This window comes from Anopheles marshallii, chromosome 3, assembly GCF_943734725.1.
Source record: "Anopheles marshallii chromosome 3, idAnoMarsDA_429_01, whole genome shotgun sequence".
NCBI lineage: Eukaryota > Metazoa > Arthropoda > Insecta > Diptera > Culicidae > Anopheles > Anopheles marshallii.
Window position 1 is genome coordinate 65,109,118 of NC_071327.1, and position 17,625 is coordinate 65,126,742.

Here is a 17,625-nt window from a genome sequence, read left to right on the forward strand (position 1 = left end):
CTAAACTGTGCCGTGCTTCAATGTAATTAAAATTTATTTGTATGTTTGAAAATTTATCGTGTCGTGTGTGTGGTGAATTTCAAAATTTAAGAAAATTATCCATTAGCTCTTGTAACTTGGTAACACGATACATTCCTTCCACAATGGTGTCATCAGATCTCGCTTCCATTTGTTTGAGAGTTCAGTATTTCGCACGATTGGTGTCAACACCGCAACAATAACACAAATTGATGCTTAAGATAATTGAAAAATGTCAAAAAAGTAAGTAAAAAAAAGAATCTTATTGCTGGCAGGAGGTGTACGTAACGCTTCCATTGCATGCTACGTAGTTGAGTAGCAGAATCTGCCAGATTATGGCCATCGCGTCCAAAAAGAGATGCGCGATGTCAAACACAGGTGATAAAAGAGAGAACTGTACACTCTTGTTAAGTTGGTTTGTAACCAAACGTAAAACCTCATCACAACGAGGAGTCCGACAAAATCAATAATGTTGCACTTTGGATGCGCAATTCAACAACAAATAAAATCCCTTATCCTTTTAGTTGGAAGCAATCGATAGCTTACTCATGTCAACGGCGACCGAAGCACCGGAAGTCGATGACCCGGTGGAAGCGTTCGAAGTCACCGGCGATTGTGATGCCGCAGTGCCACCGGACGGTAACAGTTTCCCACTGCTGCCGCCGGGTGCTAAACTTGACCCAGCAGATGTACCAGCGCCAGCAGCTGCCATCCCGCCCATGTTCAGGCGCTTTTTGTTACCACCTCCCGATGGTCGGTGGTTTCTCTTGTCCGTGCCAATGTCGAGCACCGGTGTTGAATCGTGCGTCGGCGAACTGTTCGCCGTGCCATTGTCCATGTCAATTCCAGCCCCATCGACCGTTGCACTGGAACCCTTCGAAAGGGGCATATTTACAGAGGCAGAGCCCGAACCACTCTGCATCACGACTCCCGTCGCTGTCAACCCTCGGTTTGATTGCATTTTGTTCGGTTTCGAGCGCTGCTGGATGCTGCCCGGTGTGTACAGCGGTTGAATCACGTTTCCCACCGCTTTCGTGCGACCCTCGCGGAACACCATCCGCTGGCCCGGCTTCATGTACTCCGGGTTTTTGATAAACCGGAACCGTACCACCGCTTTATCGCCGGTGCGAAGGCATTCCTTGGACATTTGCAGTATTTGTGCCGTTTGCCTAATGCTGCCGCAGTGCACCATTGCCGACCAACGGCCGTACTTGCTCGAAATCGTCGTCGGATGATGCAGCACCAATATCTCACAGTCAAACTCCCAGCAGGCTTGGGGGTTTAATACCGGGCTTACCATTACCATGCCTTTGCGGATTTGCGAGCGTTTGATTTTTTTCAGCGCAAAGCTTGCCGTCTGGCCACTGCGCACCTCGCGCACCACCATTCGCTTTCGGTGGATGCTTTTGATAGCGATCGGTTGAAAATCACCCAAAGGATCTGGTCCGAGCAGGAGTGTATCGTTTAACCGTACGACACCTTGCAAAGTGATCCCGGACACTACGGTTCCAACGCCCTGGAAAGTGGAAAGAGACATTAGTCCATTCTTCGGGAATGCTACACGACACGTACCGGTACGGCGTATGTATCGTCGATTTGGAACTCGGTCGGTAGCGCATCATTTCCCGTGGTACGGACGTTCAGCAGGTTGAGAAACATTTTCAACAAATCCAAATTTTCACCCGTTACGTTCGACACCTGAAATATGGGACATAACCGTTCCGAGACGAAGTTTGTAGCGCTAAGCACGACATCATCGCTGGTTTTCACCATCACCGGAACCTTTCGGCAGCCTTGGGATTTCAGAATTTTGTACAGCAGCTTCAAATTCTCCTGCAGAATATTCGGTGGACACATGTCAATCTTGGTGACGACTACAAACACCGGCACTGATAACGCCAAAGCAAGTCCAAGATGTTCTTTCGTCATACCCACGATACCGGAATTTGCTCCAATCTGCAACAGTAATAGTAATAATAATTGCCGGCTCAAATCGAGACCCTAGCGCTTAGACATACCATCAACATTCCGAAATCCGGTGCGTGGCCCGTCATTCCGAACACAGTTGTCTTCAGGTATCGCTCGTGTCCGGCCAAATCGATGAAAGTGATAACTTTGGCTGACTTTTCGCATATCTTTACCCAATCTAGCGTGCCATGGTCTGGCTTATTAACCACATTACCCACACTGTCAAACCCAAGTATGTCGTTCCCAACGGAACTGGTGCGACCACTTTCAATTTCGTGCTTATGGCGAAAAAGGCGCTGCCGCGCAAAGCCACGTCCATTGTCTAGTTCTCCGTGTGTCAACACGCCCAGCAGAGTGGATTTGCCCGCATCGACGTTTCCAACGACCGCTACCCGTACTTCGGTGAAATCATCATCCTCTACCTTCCGCCGGATCAGATACTGGCCAGTGATACCTTTCTCTGCCTTGCGGGTGCGCAACTCAACACATTCAGCAGCCAGCATCGCTGCCAACGATTGCAGCGTTGCCAGGGAAGCGGCATACTCATCCTGCTCTAGTCCATTCTCACTGCCATCTAGATTTGATATTCATTGATCATCAGTGAACGCGTGTTGTTTATTTGTACTTTGGGTGTGGGCGTTTGTGCGTGTGTGCTACTTACCTTCTCCGATCCCAATTTCGTAGACCGTCTCACCACGGCTAGCAGATATACGTTCTTCTAATCGTTTCATCAACAGATCGAACTGTTCCTCGGTCGGTCCAACAAGCACCGTCTTCTCGCGGATGCTTGAATAGTCGACGAATTTCCTCTCGCCAGCGGAGCCATTGGCTGATGCAAACCCATCGGGCAGTTTGTTCACACCAGCAATCGAGCTTTGCGCTCCCGCATTCGCTTGCTTTGTTGTGCTGGGTTTCATCGTTAGTTTTGTGTTTTCGTAATCGATTTGCGCGCGTCAAAAATGTTCATAACTATGCAATTGCACATTTACCCATTCCTCCCGCACTGCTATTTAGCGATTTAGCTTATCTAATAAGCTTCGCTGCGTGGAAAGTATCTCAGGTACGCAAGATACAGCACGTTTTATCTTAACAATTTCCGATAATTTAAACAAAAGAAACAACCCGAGGTGGGATTATCAGATAATTTATCCACCCGACGGGGATAAACACAGGGTCTTCTTTTTTCCAACTTCGATGTGGCAAAAACCGATGTGGATTCGAGCGAAAGGGAAACAATCAACGAAGCTGCTGTTTTGTTTTGCTTTCAGTGTCGTCACATATCCAATTCTATAAATGGAGCTGGTGCTAAATTCGAGGTACCACGCCGAAAACTATTACCATCGCACGAAACCGACGACTTTGGCGAAAATTATGGCTGACTTTACCCTTTGGGGCCACTTTCTTAAAACCTGTTGAAAAAGTGGAATTTGGCAATGTTTGCAATCGTCGTCGATTCCAAAAAATTGATGATGACAACGCACTATGGTTGACCACTATGGTCATGTGTAGCTGTCATTCATACGTGTTTGAGACATTTGAAATGACTGTAATTTGCAGCAATGCTCACAAAAATGGATAATGGCGCGGTTCATTCTCCTTTCCTCGCCATCTGCTTACAAATCCCGCCAAAGTTAGTCCGTAGCCCCAAGATTTCACATTTGCGTCCTTCACAAATCGGCATGTCGGTACTTTGTCTTTTGACGAAATAAATTGTTAAAGCCTCTCACGATTCAGAGCAAATGCATTTTACATGCATTGCGCCTATTTCCATAATGTTTTAATTGTCTGGTTCTAATTCGTACTCATCGATGCATAATCCATTCTAACGTATGGTGATTCTAAACCTTCTATCGCGAGCAGATTTTAATATCAAACTACTAAACAGGTGGAACTAAAAAACCTCAACATATGGTTCGAAATCGAATTCGTACATTTCACATACTTTGATACCGTTTTATGCATTTAGATCTCGAGAAAAAAAATCGTCCGAAAAATACGAAATCAGTGTAGTTTCCAATTGACCCATAGTGCAATGTGTAGTCGTGTTGGTGCATCGATTTGTTTGACAGATGATTGTGTTGTCAACAATCCTGTCCTCAAAACAAAACACGCAACGTTCTTACAAAAAGCCATATTCATTCATTTCGCATTTGGATTACATTACCAACCCGCAGCATGTACCACGAGAAGCAGCAGCGAGAATTGTGCGCCCTGCATGCACTGAACAACTTATTTCAAGGTATGAAGAGTGTATTAAGGCAGTTCCTTTCGATGCTTTGTACACCACTGCTATTGCCATGCTTTACAGACAAATCGTCCTTCAGCAAATCACAACTGGACCAAATTTGCCAGAATCTATCTCCAAACGAGTACATCAATCCTCACAGGTATGATAGCTGATACATAAATGGAAAAAATCGATTCACGCTTCCATATTCTGCAGATCCATCCTTGGACTTGGAAACTACGATGTGAATGTTATCATTGCTGCTTTGCACATGAAAGAGTGTGAAGCCATCTGGTTCGATAAGCGAAAGTAAGTGCGTGCATTGTGAGTGTGTAGTAACACCACCCTAAATTGCCACTACTTTTCCCCAGAGATCCATCACGCATCGATACATCGAAAATAGTTGGGTTTATACTGAACGTTCCGAGTAATTACAAGGTGGGGTTTGTAAAGCTACCGATTCAGCGCAGACATTGGATTGCCATACGGCAAATCAACAAAGAATACTGGAATCTGGACTCCAAACTGGACGCTCCTCAATGTTTAGGAGATGTGAGTATTGTGTCGAATCAGAAAAGCTTTGCCTTACAAACTTTTAATCAATTCCCTGCTGTATGACCATATGTTCCAGGAATCAAGCATGCTACAGTACCTACGAGAGCAACTTCAAAGCAATGATAAAGAATTATTTGTGGTGTGCACAGGCGAGGTGGATAAATCACAACAATGGCTTCTGCCAGACAACGAACAACGGTGAAGGAAATACGGGAAATAGAATTAAATATCGTTAACACATTCGTTTGTTCAATCAATCCGGTGGTATTTAAACAGTAAGAACCTTGTGGGGTTGAAATATCCTATCGACACCTTGGGTAAGTAAGGCCCGGATAATCGAGTGGTAAGAGATTGTTGTAGTCCCCCTCCATAGCGTTTGAAGTCACCCTGGACATATTTCTTGCACTATGTGCTCCAATTCGTCATGGAATGTGACAAAGTAAATTTAAAGTGGTTTGCTTAAAATTTTGTTTCCGTTGCTCTAATAGTTAAAAACAGCTTTGTTAATGAAAATTGTAATAAATTAAGGAATAAATTTTGAAATTGTTTAAATGTTAGCGAGAAATCTGAATAACAAAATAAATTTGTAACCGTGTTAAACTACCATTTCAACGGTAATGTAAAAACATAATAATTTTTAATTTCTAACCCTTCGATGACCACGCTCAGCCCATAGTGTCAAGTCAAAAATGTGGCAAGGGCAGCTTCAAACCCTGTGGTGCGTCTACAAACATATTTTGCCATTATAAGAACTGTCATTTGATTTCTCCTGCACCTACGGCAGAACCACTGTTCGACAGACGCACGCACAATGGCGTCCTCCGATCTGATAGTGAATGTAAATAATCTGGAGAAAATAGAGAATTTCTTCAACGATTCCACGTACAAAGAGATTATCGAAAACAGTGAAACGTTCAACACCCGGCTATGCCTGGAGCGGAGGTTACGAATGCCGTTTCTCGACCCGCAGACGGGCGTCGCTCAGAATCACTGTGCGTTGTTTATGCACAGCCGTCACCGCATTCCGGGCATGAAGAATGGACAGGTGTACAGCTACCCGGCCGCACGCTGGCGTAAATCCCGTCGTCAGTATTTGCTGCAGAAGCCGCACCCACCGTTCCCGGCGTACACGCATCGTCCGTTCGGACATCTACAGCCGGCGCCACCACCCTCCATCCTGCCCGGCAGCGGCATTGGCGGTGACCGTGGCGGAGGCGGTGGCGGTGGTGGCGGAAGCACATACGATTCGGAAAACTCCAACCTGGACCAGTCCAGTGCGGTCGATGCGTCCGATCTAAAGGAGCACGAGTCGGAAAAGGTGGGCAAGGATTGGTATTACGACGAGATGGAAATGCACGACATGGAATCGTTCGAGGATCACGATCTGCCCGATTCCGACTGCGACTACGAGGAAAGCTTCAGCCAGCGGAAGAAAAAGAGCAAGGGCGCGCGGAGTGGTGGTGGCGGCGGCGGCGGTGGCTCCGGCGGTGGGCGCAGCAAATCAAGCGGCTCGTCGCTGTCGGATGCGAACAATCGCCGTGGTGGCAGAGGTGGCGGCCGGGGCCGAGGACGAAAATCGCAAGGTATTGGGGGCGAGTTGGGTCCTAGCTTCAAAGATATGGTGGAAACACCGAAAAAGAACCGTGTTCAAACACTACCGAACCTCACACCCCAATCGAACAGCTCATCCCCACTGACCCTACCCGGAGCAGGCACTGGAGGAGGTGGATCAGAAGAGCTGCCGATGCAGGAACTGGTGAAAGTAAAAGTGGAAGTGAAGGTCGAGGGTAGCGACGATCCCACGGACGGTGGCCAACCGAAGCTGGGCAACAACCGGCCCGGCCCGGCCCCGAACCATGCCGGTGGTGGGCTCGGCACTAACAACGCTGCTGGTGGACCGATGGCCGCCCTGACCGGTGCGGCTGCATCGGCCGGTGGAGCACCGGCGTCCTCGATCGTGGGTGGTCCTCCGATCGGTCCGGGCGTTGGTCCCGGTGGTAGTCCGGCTATTGGTGGTGGCGGTGCGGGCGGTGGTACGGTGGAGAAAAGCCGTGCCGTACCCTCGCCCTACTGTGATTTCTGTCTGGGCGATGCACGGGAAAACAAGAAAACGTTCGAGCCGGAAGAGCTGGTATCCTGTTCGGACTGTGGCCGCTCGGGACATCCGTCCTGTTTGCAGTTCACCGCGAACATGATCATTTCCGTGCGGAAGTATCGGTGGCAGTGCATCGAGTGCAAGTACTGCACCATCTGCGGCACATCGGACAACGACGATCAGCTGCTGTTCTGCGACGACTGTGACCGTGGCTACCATATGTACTGTCTGTCGCCACCGCTTGTTTCACCGCCCGAAGGCTCCTGGAGCTGCAAACTGTGCAAGGAAGAGTTCCATAAGCCCAAGTAAACCAGATGCACAGGGAGAAGGGGCAGGTTTGTTTTGTTTTTAATTGCGCACTAAATTTAGCTTTCCCCCCCGGCAAGAAGGAAAGCGACAAGACAACGGACACGCGCGTGTTCGCGTGAATCAGTAAGGTCAGATGGCGAGGTATTACATAGACACTACAGTAAAACGACAATTTAGTATTAGGTGCCGAGGACACACGCAAGCAATTGTACTATGACTTCGATACCGAACATCCGATGATCGGATCGCGCTAAACGATATTAACTCTCTCACTAGATAACTATTGCTCACTCTCGGAAACCGTGGAATGGTGGGATGCCATTTTTAATATGTACCTCTATTTTAGACAAACCGACCCTTAACGAAACCCTTTCCCTCCCTCCCCTTGTACCGATTTGTATTTTGTGTAACGAGTTAGATCTGTTTGTGTGTGTATGTGTTTTTTTTTTATTTAACTTTGTTCTCCGTTTTTTGTTTTAGTCCATTCGAAACCATGTAATGCATTTCTGCTAGCTTTATTCTCTACCGATTAAGAACAGTACTTAAGCACTAGCTAAGCAATAAGAAAAGTCTAACTCCGATTAGTGGAAAACTACCCCGACTACACGGGACTAATGGCGTAATGGCCATTAACCTTTCCCTTTTCTTTCTCTCTCTCTCTATATATATATATATCTCTCTACTTCAGCATTAAATGTAACTTGTGTTAGAAGAAAAAATGCCATTCACTGTCTGCTGCAATGATGAATGAAATGAATGAAAGCTTTTAAAAAAAACTGTTCACTGCTCCTATAATAATCATGCTAAAGTCGCGCAATACCATCTGCTACAGAAACACGATAGAATGCAACTACTATTCTACACTACTCTTAAGCGCAGCTCTCGGCGTACAATAATATCAACGTTATTCAAGTGCGTTTTACTTTACACGATGTCGTTTGCATTTATTATAACTATATTTTGAAGAACAAACTGCTTTGTGTGTTTACGTCCGAAACGTGTATGGCCGCGCCGGTCCGTTTGGAACGCGTCTTTAGCTTCAGCATCCACCGAAATATGTCTTCTTGTTAATAATATCACAGATCATCCAGTAATTGATAAGTATTGCCTGGGTGGGTCGCGCCGCACGCCAGTGACACCAGTGGCCTTTACAGTGTGGCTGGGCAGTTTTTGTTCTTCGCGATGAACAAACGGTCCGGATCGAGGCTTAGCTGCTCCAGCGCGTTGTAGATCTTTTTCCTAATGTCCGTCGAATAGTCCCGTTCGCGACCGAGCAGCCAGATTTGATCTGTTTCGTTTCGTGCAGATTAGGAAGTTATTCGCCGAGCGAGCGAGGCAGACAAAAGAAAAACGGTAAGAAAAAATAACGAAATCGAATTTCATGATTAGCATTTTTTTGTTGTAACACTTTTTCTTCTCTTTGCCCTTTCCTTACCAGCGTGAACCGCCACAAAGCTTGTGCACGACCAGAGAATGGCGAAATTGTCGTAGTTGGTGTACAGCACTTGGTATCGGCCAGAGCCGGGCAGCAGCCGTGCAATCGCCGTTGGAAGCCGTGACTGAAGCTGAAAGTGAAAGACAAACAAAAACAATGGTTCATTGGGTACACTGCAACGGCACAAAAACCAGTTTTAACCACAGCATCGAACCGTAGCAGGGTAGAGCAGTAACAAGGCCGGGCATGGGTAAGTAACAGGAAAGTGTTTTTCAACTGACGTCACGCACGTGAAACCAAGAGTAAACAAAGGGGGGTTTCTAATCTAAAGGATCATGGTGTGAACACACCAGGCTGGTCATTGGTTTTCTTCGGCCAGTCGATTAGTCCCATATTGTCTAGTGGTTAGGATATCCGGCTCTCACCCGGAAGGCCCGGGTTCGATTCCCGGTATGGGAAAATAGAGATTCCTTTTTCTTACCATTTTAATATTATATAACGTTAAAAACCCAAATACAGGTTAAAAGGATCTTCACGCCATATTATTAGCCACGCCACAGCTGCCCCCAGAACCCTTATGCCCAAAGTCTCCCAAAACATAAATGTTACCACATCAGTTTAGCTTTTCCGTGCCCTTGTCGATCAACTTAGCATTGAGCTCATAGCTAATGATGATTGATTGAGCAGTTTGCTCATTCATCGCTTATCTCCTAACTAATGGATATTAGAGCTTCTGTTTGAGGTTTGCCCTCAATAGTTATGTCCTTCACATCTGAGCGGTGTTATAATGGTTGGCTACTTTTAGTAAAAAATCATATCCTTAATCATGCAAAATGATTGTTTTAAACAGACGCATTAGTCGATTTTCTGGAACCTCGTTGATCTTCATTGAGCCTTCACTGTTTGTCTCATTGCTTGAATCTCAATAAGAGAGAACGAAGAGATCACTTGGATCTTGATCTTCAATAGGAAATTCTGTTGTAATTTACCGGCACGAATACATCACGCGTAGTCAGCACAGGACTGCTGTTTGACACACTCGTCTTTAACCAGATAATAATTGCTGCCAGATCGGCTTTAAGTGATGGATACACAATACTTCACACAAATTGTTTCCGCCTAACTAAACGCCTTAAATTCCTTTTTCCTACTTTGAAGCAAGTAATTATGCAAGTTTGCTAAAAGTATGAAGGTGGAGTGAAGGTAAAAAGTAAAAAAAACACACACTAGTTCGACTAATTAGCATCACCCCTTCATTAGGATGCCCAGTTGCAATTAGTGGCAGGATATTGAAACACACGTACATCGTACAATGGCAGACAAAAAAGGCACATCGAATCCCGACCATGATTGATGAACTACGAAGATCAACGAAGATCATCATTAACTGCAATGCGATCGAAAGAATGGCAACAGGTAGAATGAACCAGAAGTAGGTTAATTTGTATCCCAATTATGCTCTCGGACATTCGTATGAAATTCCACCCGGCCGAGAATGCTTTTGGGTCCGTTTTGATAACACTTCCACCAATTACCACCACCCCACCCCCCTTGCGGTGCTGGTACCGTTGTGCATTCCGTCACGCGATCCATTCGCGGCTTTTAAAAGGGGGCTCTTGATTTTCCCACCCCCCACCGTCCCCGCATCCCCTCCGGGGCGGGGTGAACCGTTACGAGGATAAGTGTGTTTTCTTTTATTCTCTCTCCGCGCATTGTTTGTTTTAGTTTCTTTTTTCTGGCCGCGTGCATACCTGGACGTTCATGATGGAGGACGTTTCACTCTCCGGGACGGCTTCACCGATGCTGATGGATGGATTTCCCGTCCTGCAGAAGAGATGTAACAGCATTAGAAGTGCATTTAGGTACGCGGTGTCCGGAGAACGATGCAGGTTCGTATGGTGGTGTGCGCCACCCCAACTTACCACTGATTGACGGATTTAATTGAAATTTCCAGCTGGCTCCGGCCGGCTTCGTCCCGGAGCGTCGTGTTTTCAAAGGTCAGCGTGGTACAGCCGGAGGCAAGCTCGGGCAGATAGAAGGAACGTTCCACCTCGTACCATTTGCCCAAAAACTGGAACGTAAGAAAAGCAGAGCAAAAGAGCAATCAATGGTTCTGTGGGGCTACGTTACGTTTCGAGTGCTGCTGCTGCCGGGCTTCCCACTTTCTCGCCACCGACGGTGACAAAAGGCCGATGGTTACGCGAAAAACTTCCCCAACATTGCGCACGGTTTTGGCGGTTTGCCCCGGCGAGGGGCAAGCATGAAGTGGAAGTGACTGACTGACTGACTGACTGACTCACTGGCCCACACACGGGTGGGCGCTCAACCTGCACCAACGAAATGCACCACACCACGGATTTTTACGGTTCATTACGTAAGTTTGGCACGTCAGCCACGTTGGGATTTGAAAGTTTTGCGGGTTGGTGGTGGTGGTGCGAGGCCAATCCAATCGACACACATCGGTCCCCGAGTGCACTTCTGCCGCCCGGGGGATACACAACCGTTTTTCTTTTCTTTTTTTGTTTTGCTTCCCCGATTTCACCCGCCTTGGACAATTTATTTATTCGAGGTTGTTTTTATCGGCCGTTTAAATGTTGTTGCACCTCAAAGAGGCCACCTCGCGGTGTGGGTGAAATGATGTAAATCGCGGAGGAATATTAATGCCAACCACACCAACCGAGGGGTGGAAAGGTGAGAAAGTGCGTGATAAACCAGTGTGTTCGGCCACTCTCTTGGGTGGCATCATTGGTTAACATCGGCCGCTTACTTTCGGACCCACCACCACCACCGGACCGAACGGTTCCGTTTTGTTGCTGGTAATGTGATGTGTGTGTGTTGCGTTTATGGCGCTTATTACCAAATAACAACACCCTGAAACAAAGTACTTTGGATCCACTTCCAATAGGGTAACACGATCGGTGCACTTGGTCAAGCCTCGTTTCCAAACGCTCCGGCCAGTGTGTTGGCACCGTATTCGAACCGGATTGTTTACATCGTCCCGGCGTGTGGTGTGGGCAGGAAGAAGGAGGTTACGATGATTTATGATTCCTTTCACTGTAACGTTCCTTATATTTTTGCGGTCTCTCCTCTAACCTCTAATACTCCCGCCCATTGGGGTGGGTTGATTTAGAAAGCTCCGTGCGAGGAGAGACCCCGTCTCGGGCGAGGGTGCTTTGTTTGTTATAACCAAATAACCCTGAACTCATTGCCCTGATCATGGAACGCTTTTTTTTTTTTACGCAAGTACACTTATTGCTGCAGACTATTTTGTGTGGGGCCTGGCCGTGTGTGTGTGTGTGTGTGCACCGAGTATTGCTGCCTTTTTCCTCCCTTTTTTTGCGTTCTATACCGGTGCGGGGTTTACACAGAGGTGAAACTAATGCCTTCGCTTGTTGCGGCACTGCAATTGCGGCACACACGTGAACTTTGCGTTGTGTAAAAGTCCACCAGACTGGGGTGGGTGCTCAAAAGTTCTCAGCGTCTTACCTTTGTCATGTTAAACTTTGGCATTGAAGGGTAGTTTGGACATTTGCCGAAGCCGGACGCCAGCACGGGGCTTAGCCGGGCAAGCCACAGCCCGACGACCACGAACCACACCACACGCAGCTCCATAAATTGATGATACATGGTGGCAGAATGGTTTCGTTGACGGTGCAGAAAACACGTATGTTATGGCTACCCTAATTTGTGCACCGTTGCGATAACAGGCCGGGCACAAAGTCCAGCCAGGGAGTGGAACCGTCGATCGAGGTTAAAACACAATCAGCCTAAGGTCACACGGGTTTTTGATTGTGGGTGGATGTGTGTAACGGCGCGTTACTTTTACTCTCACGCACACTCTCGATTATCACTCCGTTATCACTTGGAACCAAACACAAACCAGATTGTTGTGTTGTGGGTGTGTGTTTATTGCTCTGCACACGATCAGTTGTTTTTTTTTTTTGTGTATTACGTTGAGGTGCTCGAGGTGATCAACAAGAAAATGCCGCGATCGCTAACTTTACTACGACCCGTGATCGTATACCAGTGGCGCACACGGTTGTTGACGCTGATGATGGATAATGATTGAGAAAATTATTGTCTTGCTTGCAACTAAAAAAAAGACTGAATTGGCTTGCGCATTCAAGGCTCTTTCCTGTGCCGCCACCAGCGGCACTCACTACCTGTGTTGACGAGTTTGTTTTTCCCCCCCAACGAAACTGGGACGTATGTAACGCTATGTAACGCGCGCACGCACGCACGCAGTGTCATGGGCACTGTGGCAAACCACTTTTTGGCAATGGTTCCCCTTTGCGAAGGTTGTCCACTCGGCGACAGCGGCTTTTACGCGTGTCCAATGTTTACGGAATCGATACGCACCCAGCGTAATCGCGCACGGTCGTTAATTGATCGATCGATCGCACAGTGGAACTGCGTGCGCAAAGAAGAGGGAGACAAAAAAAACACAGACGCAAGAGATGGGGGAGAGGAAGAAGAAACCGAAATGCCGCGCGCGCGAAACCGAGTGAAAACACACAACCAATTCCGATTACAATCCGAACGCAACTGACTTTTCGAACGGGCTGGTCCGTGCGGCACACCACACGCAGAGATGCAGTCCGGGGGTGTGTGTGTGTGTGTGTGTTTGTGTTCCTTCCATTGCTTGCACACCATTCTTCGGTCCGGTTTTGGGTTCGCCGTCGTACGCGTTCCGCTCGCGATGCACGGTGTACCGAACCAAACTCTCACCCAACCGCCGCGACCACCTCTCGTGCTCCCCCATCCACCGTTCCACCTCCTCTCGCCACACAGCCACCATTTCCGTGGAGAAGCGTCTCGATCGGCTGGTCCGATCCTGTGCGTGTGTGTGTTTGGGAGGTGGGTGGTCACGAGCGCGCTTCGGCTCCATTCGCCTATGAATTAACCCGTGACGCGACAAAGACAGTCGCAAAAGGTGGTGCGTTCCGTGTGTTATGCCTTCCGCGCTGGATGGGCTGACCAGGGGTGACACACACTGGGGAAAGGGACGGACTTCCAAAGATGCAAGTTGCAAAAATACAATGCACAACAACGCAACCGTCTCTCGCGATCCCGAAACAGCTGCTTGGTGGAGAAATGCTCTCTCTCCCGATCCAGCGGCCATCTAGCAGCGACACAGGGTGACTCGTTTCGTGTGACACGTGATCGTACGGCAAGTTTAAATAGTTTAACGGCTTGCCACGCACTTGCGCGTTCTGCAGCGTTGTTTGAAGAGCTGTTATCGCACATGGAAAAGATGTATTTCAGTGGCCGGGAAAAGCAGGATAACAGGATAAAGCAGCAAGTCCCAGTGTCCACTCTCTAGTTCCTCAAGTCAACTGTACCCAAAACTATTGTCAAATGAAGAATTAATCTCATCAAGATTCATGGAACCCAATAAATCTTTGAACGAAATGAATGAATCTGAATCTCTTTTTCCAAGATTATTGAAACCTCTAACATGTATAGGAGACTTAGAATTGCCAAAGTTTGATAAATTTCTTTCGTTTCATACTTACGCTTCACGGTCTAGGCAGGAATCCCTCAAACCGGTCACGGTCGTGCACCTTCGTCTGTCAATCTAATGGCCCGAGACTATTCTGGCTTAAGCAACATCCGTCTATCTCGGATTAGGCCTAGGCTGGGTCGTCCGGTGTCGTTCTAATGACATTACCAACTGCCGAATCTGACCCGCTGTATGATAGTGAGTACGGCATACTGCTCCGTAGAACTCGTCATTGTAGCGGCTTCTTTCACAAAAACAGGGCCAAAAATCCTTCTCAGTATGCTTCCTCTCGAACGCGACTACGCGGGTTTCGTCAACTTTGAACAGAGCCTCCGATGTCTCAGAGCCGTATGTTGGAAGTTGGATTTAGACCAGTTGGATCCTGTTAGTTGGCAACCCGTGTGTATCTCAACATCATGCAAGTTACCGGTGCCAATTTAGGTGATATTTTGGGCGACTTCAAGCTGCGGCCTTACGTACTCACTTCTCAGACGCTACAACCGCGTCCAGGGTATTGGCCTGCTGCTGGAGTCCTCTAAAAGGATCTAAAAGGAAATTAAGGGAATGGATCGGCCTGTGTCAGTTTAATGACACACGGTAATGGCCAGACCAACGGAACGGAAGACGATTAAAATTCAATGTGTGACAAGTAAGTTTGCTGTACAGCTCAAAGAGTTCTTCATTGTAGCTGCTCCACCATTGTCCTTCCACACATATGGGACCAACAATGCTTCTGAGCATCTTCCTCTCGAACGCGGCTAAGCCGGTTTGTCCGTTTTGGACAAAAATCGATGTCTCATAAGACGGGCTGCTCGATAACATCCTTAACGAGTTGCCCTGGACATATTTTCTAACTGTTGAACCGGGATGTGATACACTTCGGGGCCGTTCTAGCATACGAAGAGGGTTAAAGCGACGCTTTTCTGGCCCTTTTCTAGGTCAATTCATATAGTTTTTCCTACTAAACAGCTTTTTATCGGTGCCCCCACACGGCGAGGCTCTAGGCGGCCGCCAACTCCGCCCACCGTTAGATCCGCCACCGAGGAGAACCGTAAATCAAGGATGTCTATGTCATCAGCATATGCCAGGATCTGGATTGATTTATAAAATATAGTCCTCGAAGTTTCCACCTCCGAGTCGCGGAAGGTCCTTTCTAGCGCTAGGTCGAAGAGTAGACAAGCTAGCCCGTCGTCTTGACGCAGACTCTTGGTGGTTGCTATCTATCTACCTATCTTTAAATCATCCTGCGATGGCAGAGCTGCTGATGAAGTACACGCTACGTAGGAGAGACTTATTTTATTCTAGGATCTTAGTAGACTTACAGAAGATGGTCTTCGGAGTTTACACCTTCTAGTCGAGGAAGGCTCTCCTCAAGAATAAGTTGTAGAATAGCTCACCTCGCTCCTTGCCGTAGATCCTTAGTGGTAGCAAAAGGACTATTAGAGAATTCATTCCACAGCATAATCTGGCATGTGACTCCATAACTTTGGTTTTGGTCTCGTTAATCTTCAACCCGAGGTTTTCCACCGGCTGTACGAACCTCCATCAGGTTGTTCCAATGATGTCTTTGTCATCAGTGCATTCTTGGATCTTGGTAAACTTAAGTATAAGTTGTAGAGTAGAATAGCTCACCTCGCTATCCTCTGCGGTAGCAAAAGGACTATTAGAGCATTCAATCCTCAGCACAGTCTGGCACTGACAAAAAGAACTTACTGCGACGTAAAATGTTTTGTCTCTACACAAAAAAGAACCCCCAAGAACTCTAAAAAAAAGAGACCAAAGACTACAACACTTTCCTACAGATCTTTTATTTTACATATACTTGTGTTTATGGTATGAAATGATTTTCCACAGCTGGTTATTTTGTAACATTTTGCTAGGGAAATGAGACGATAGCAAAAATTTTGGTTTGTTTTTCATCATACGTGTATAAAAAATGTGTTTCGCGTTAGATTAATTAATGCGTCAATCGTTCCTATCCGGCGGGGCCCGTGTTCGAGTGCCCACACACACACACACACACCGTACCGCTTCTCTTATTGCAGTTTATTGTTGTTGTTTAAGCTAAGGGTGTGTGTGTGTGCTGTAGCGGATAAACATTTCGACCCGCTAAGAGGGGGGGGTTTCTTCTCCACAAATTTGGGGTTTTTGAGCACGCCGGACGGGGGCCACCCCGCTACAAAAACACCAGCCTAGTGACACCTAGTAACACAAACTTAAGGTACAAGGAAGGGAAACATACATAAATATGATTGCCGCGTCTACTACCGGCACCACCAAATTGTACTGTTCTGTTCGATCGGATGGTAAATTTGTGTTCTTTGTTTGTTTGTTTTTTTACTGGTTACTGCTAAATTCTTGCTTATCGTTTGATTGCTCGTGGGTGTACCGACAGAGGGGCCGGCCCGTTTTTTGTAAAGTCCCATATTTCATTTGTCACGACTAATGCGTAAGTTTGTAAGTAGTGGGTAGATGTAGTAGTAGTAGAAGTAGTAGTAGTAGTAATAGTAAAAGTGGGTTGTTTGGTCTGCCATCCGCCATTTCGCTACGCAGCGCAACCGTGCAACGATCCGGGTTATGGCTTTGAATGCGGAACGTAACGGTCCATAACGCAACGTAACGGCTCAACGTATAACTAACAAACGTTCGATGTCGATAAAGTACAACAATACACCCGGCGTTCTTCCTCGGTGCGGGCGCTGGAATTGGGACGAAAATGTACGCACTCTTTTTTTTCGCTTTTTGCTTTTGTTTAAACTACGTAAATACGATTTAAAGGTTGGAGATTACATCGCTCACTAGCTGTACTTTTGTCGCTATATAATTTTTTTTTTTTGTTCTTTATCTCTTTGAATGTAATGTAATGTAAGCTACGGGGGGAGGAGGTTTATTTCGCTTGGGGTCCGGGACCTTTTTGTATGTTCCGAATCAACCTATGCAAAGAGAAGATGTTTCGCAAAGAACTTGGTGGGTTTTTTTCTTTTCCTTACACGCCGCCCATTCGGGCAATCCTGGTTGGCCCATTCTCGTACGCCCTGTTGGCGTCTTGGTGCGGATCGCAATCTCTGCATACACACATTACGTTGAATAATCAATTACGTTACTTTCGTCCGTTTTGTGTTTTTTAAATAGTTAATACGTTAGTTTGTTTGAACACACATTTTTCATTAAATATATGCATATGATTTTTCATTTGTTTTGTTTTTTTTTGTGGTTTTCCTTGTTCGTGTTTACTTCAATGGTCACCTTAAAATCGAGCTGCGCCTCTGTATACCGTACCTACCGTACCATTGCCGTAAGATCGGAATACGCGTGGGAAAGGGATGAGATGGATGATTAAATTTACCTAAACTATGCTTCCGTGTTTGTTTTTTTTTGTTTTGTTTTCGCTATTTGTTTGAAATCCCGATGGTTCGTTTTTGATTGATTCGTTTGTGTTTTTTTTTTTGTCGATAAATAGTAAAGTTCAATTCCGTTCCTTTCGTAAAATGAGCAATTGTTCCATTACACTGCTG

At 46.8% G+C, this 17,625-nt stretch overlaps 4 protein-coding genes and 1 non-coding gene across 5 annotated transcripts; 3 read left to right on the forward strand and 2 right to left on the reverse strand.

The window, feature by feature from the left end:
* Window positions 1-538: 538 nt before the first annotated feature.
* LOC128711824 (GTP-binding protein 1) lies at window positions 539-2,903 on the reverse strand. The gene is made up of 4 exons (XM_053806709.1): window positions 2,648-2,903; window positions 2,037-2,560; window positions 1,591-1,974; window positions 539-1,534 (listed from the first exon to the last, which is right to left on the reverse strand). The coding sequence occupies exons 1-4, from the start codon at window positions 2,901-2,903 to the stop codon at window positions 539-541; spliced, it is 2,160 nt and encodes a 719-aa protein (XP_053662684.1).
* A 1,258-nt stretch (window positions 2,904-4,161) lies between these two features.
* Window positions 4,162-4,970, forward strand: LOC128713045 (josephin-like protein). The gene is made up of 5 exons (XM_053807908.1): window positions 4,162-4,225; window positions 4,295-4,373; window positions 4,430-4,522; window positions 4,585-4,765; window positions 4,845-4,970. The coding sequence occupies exons 1-5, from the start codon at window positions 4,162-4,164 to the stop codon at window positions 4,968-4,970; spliced, it is 543 nt and encodes a 180-aa protein (XP_053663883.1).
* Window positions 4,971-5,579: 609 nt separating this feature from the next.
* Window positions 5,580-7,172, forward strand: LOC128712109 (zinc finger protein DPF3). The gene has a single exon (XM_053807004.1). It carries the CDS (start codon window positions 5,580-5,582, stop codon window positions 7,170-7,172), a length of 1,593 nt encoding a protein of 530 aa, XP_053662979.1.
* A 1,148-nt stretch (window positions 7,173-8,320) lies between these two features.
* LOC128711117 (apolipoprotein D) lies at window positions 8,321-12,234 on the reverse strand. Its single transcript, XM_053805981.1, has 5 exons — window positions 12,094-12,234; window positions 10,530-10,678; window positions 10,359-10,431; window positions 8,608-8,737; window positions 8,321-8,460 (listed from the first exon to the last, which is right to left on the reverse strand). The coding sequence occupies exons 1-5, from the start codon at window positions 12,232-12,234 to the stop codon at window positions 8,321-8,323; spliced, it is 633 nt and encodes a 210-aa protein (XP_053661956.1).
* Window positions 8,995-9,066, forward strand: Trnae-cuc (transfer RNA glutamic acid (anticodon CUC)). Its single transcript has one exon. It is a non-coding gene; the product is annotated as a tRNA-Glu (tRNA).
* Window positions 12,235-17,625: the final 5,391 nt, after the last annotated feature.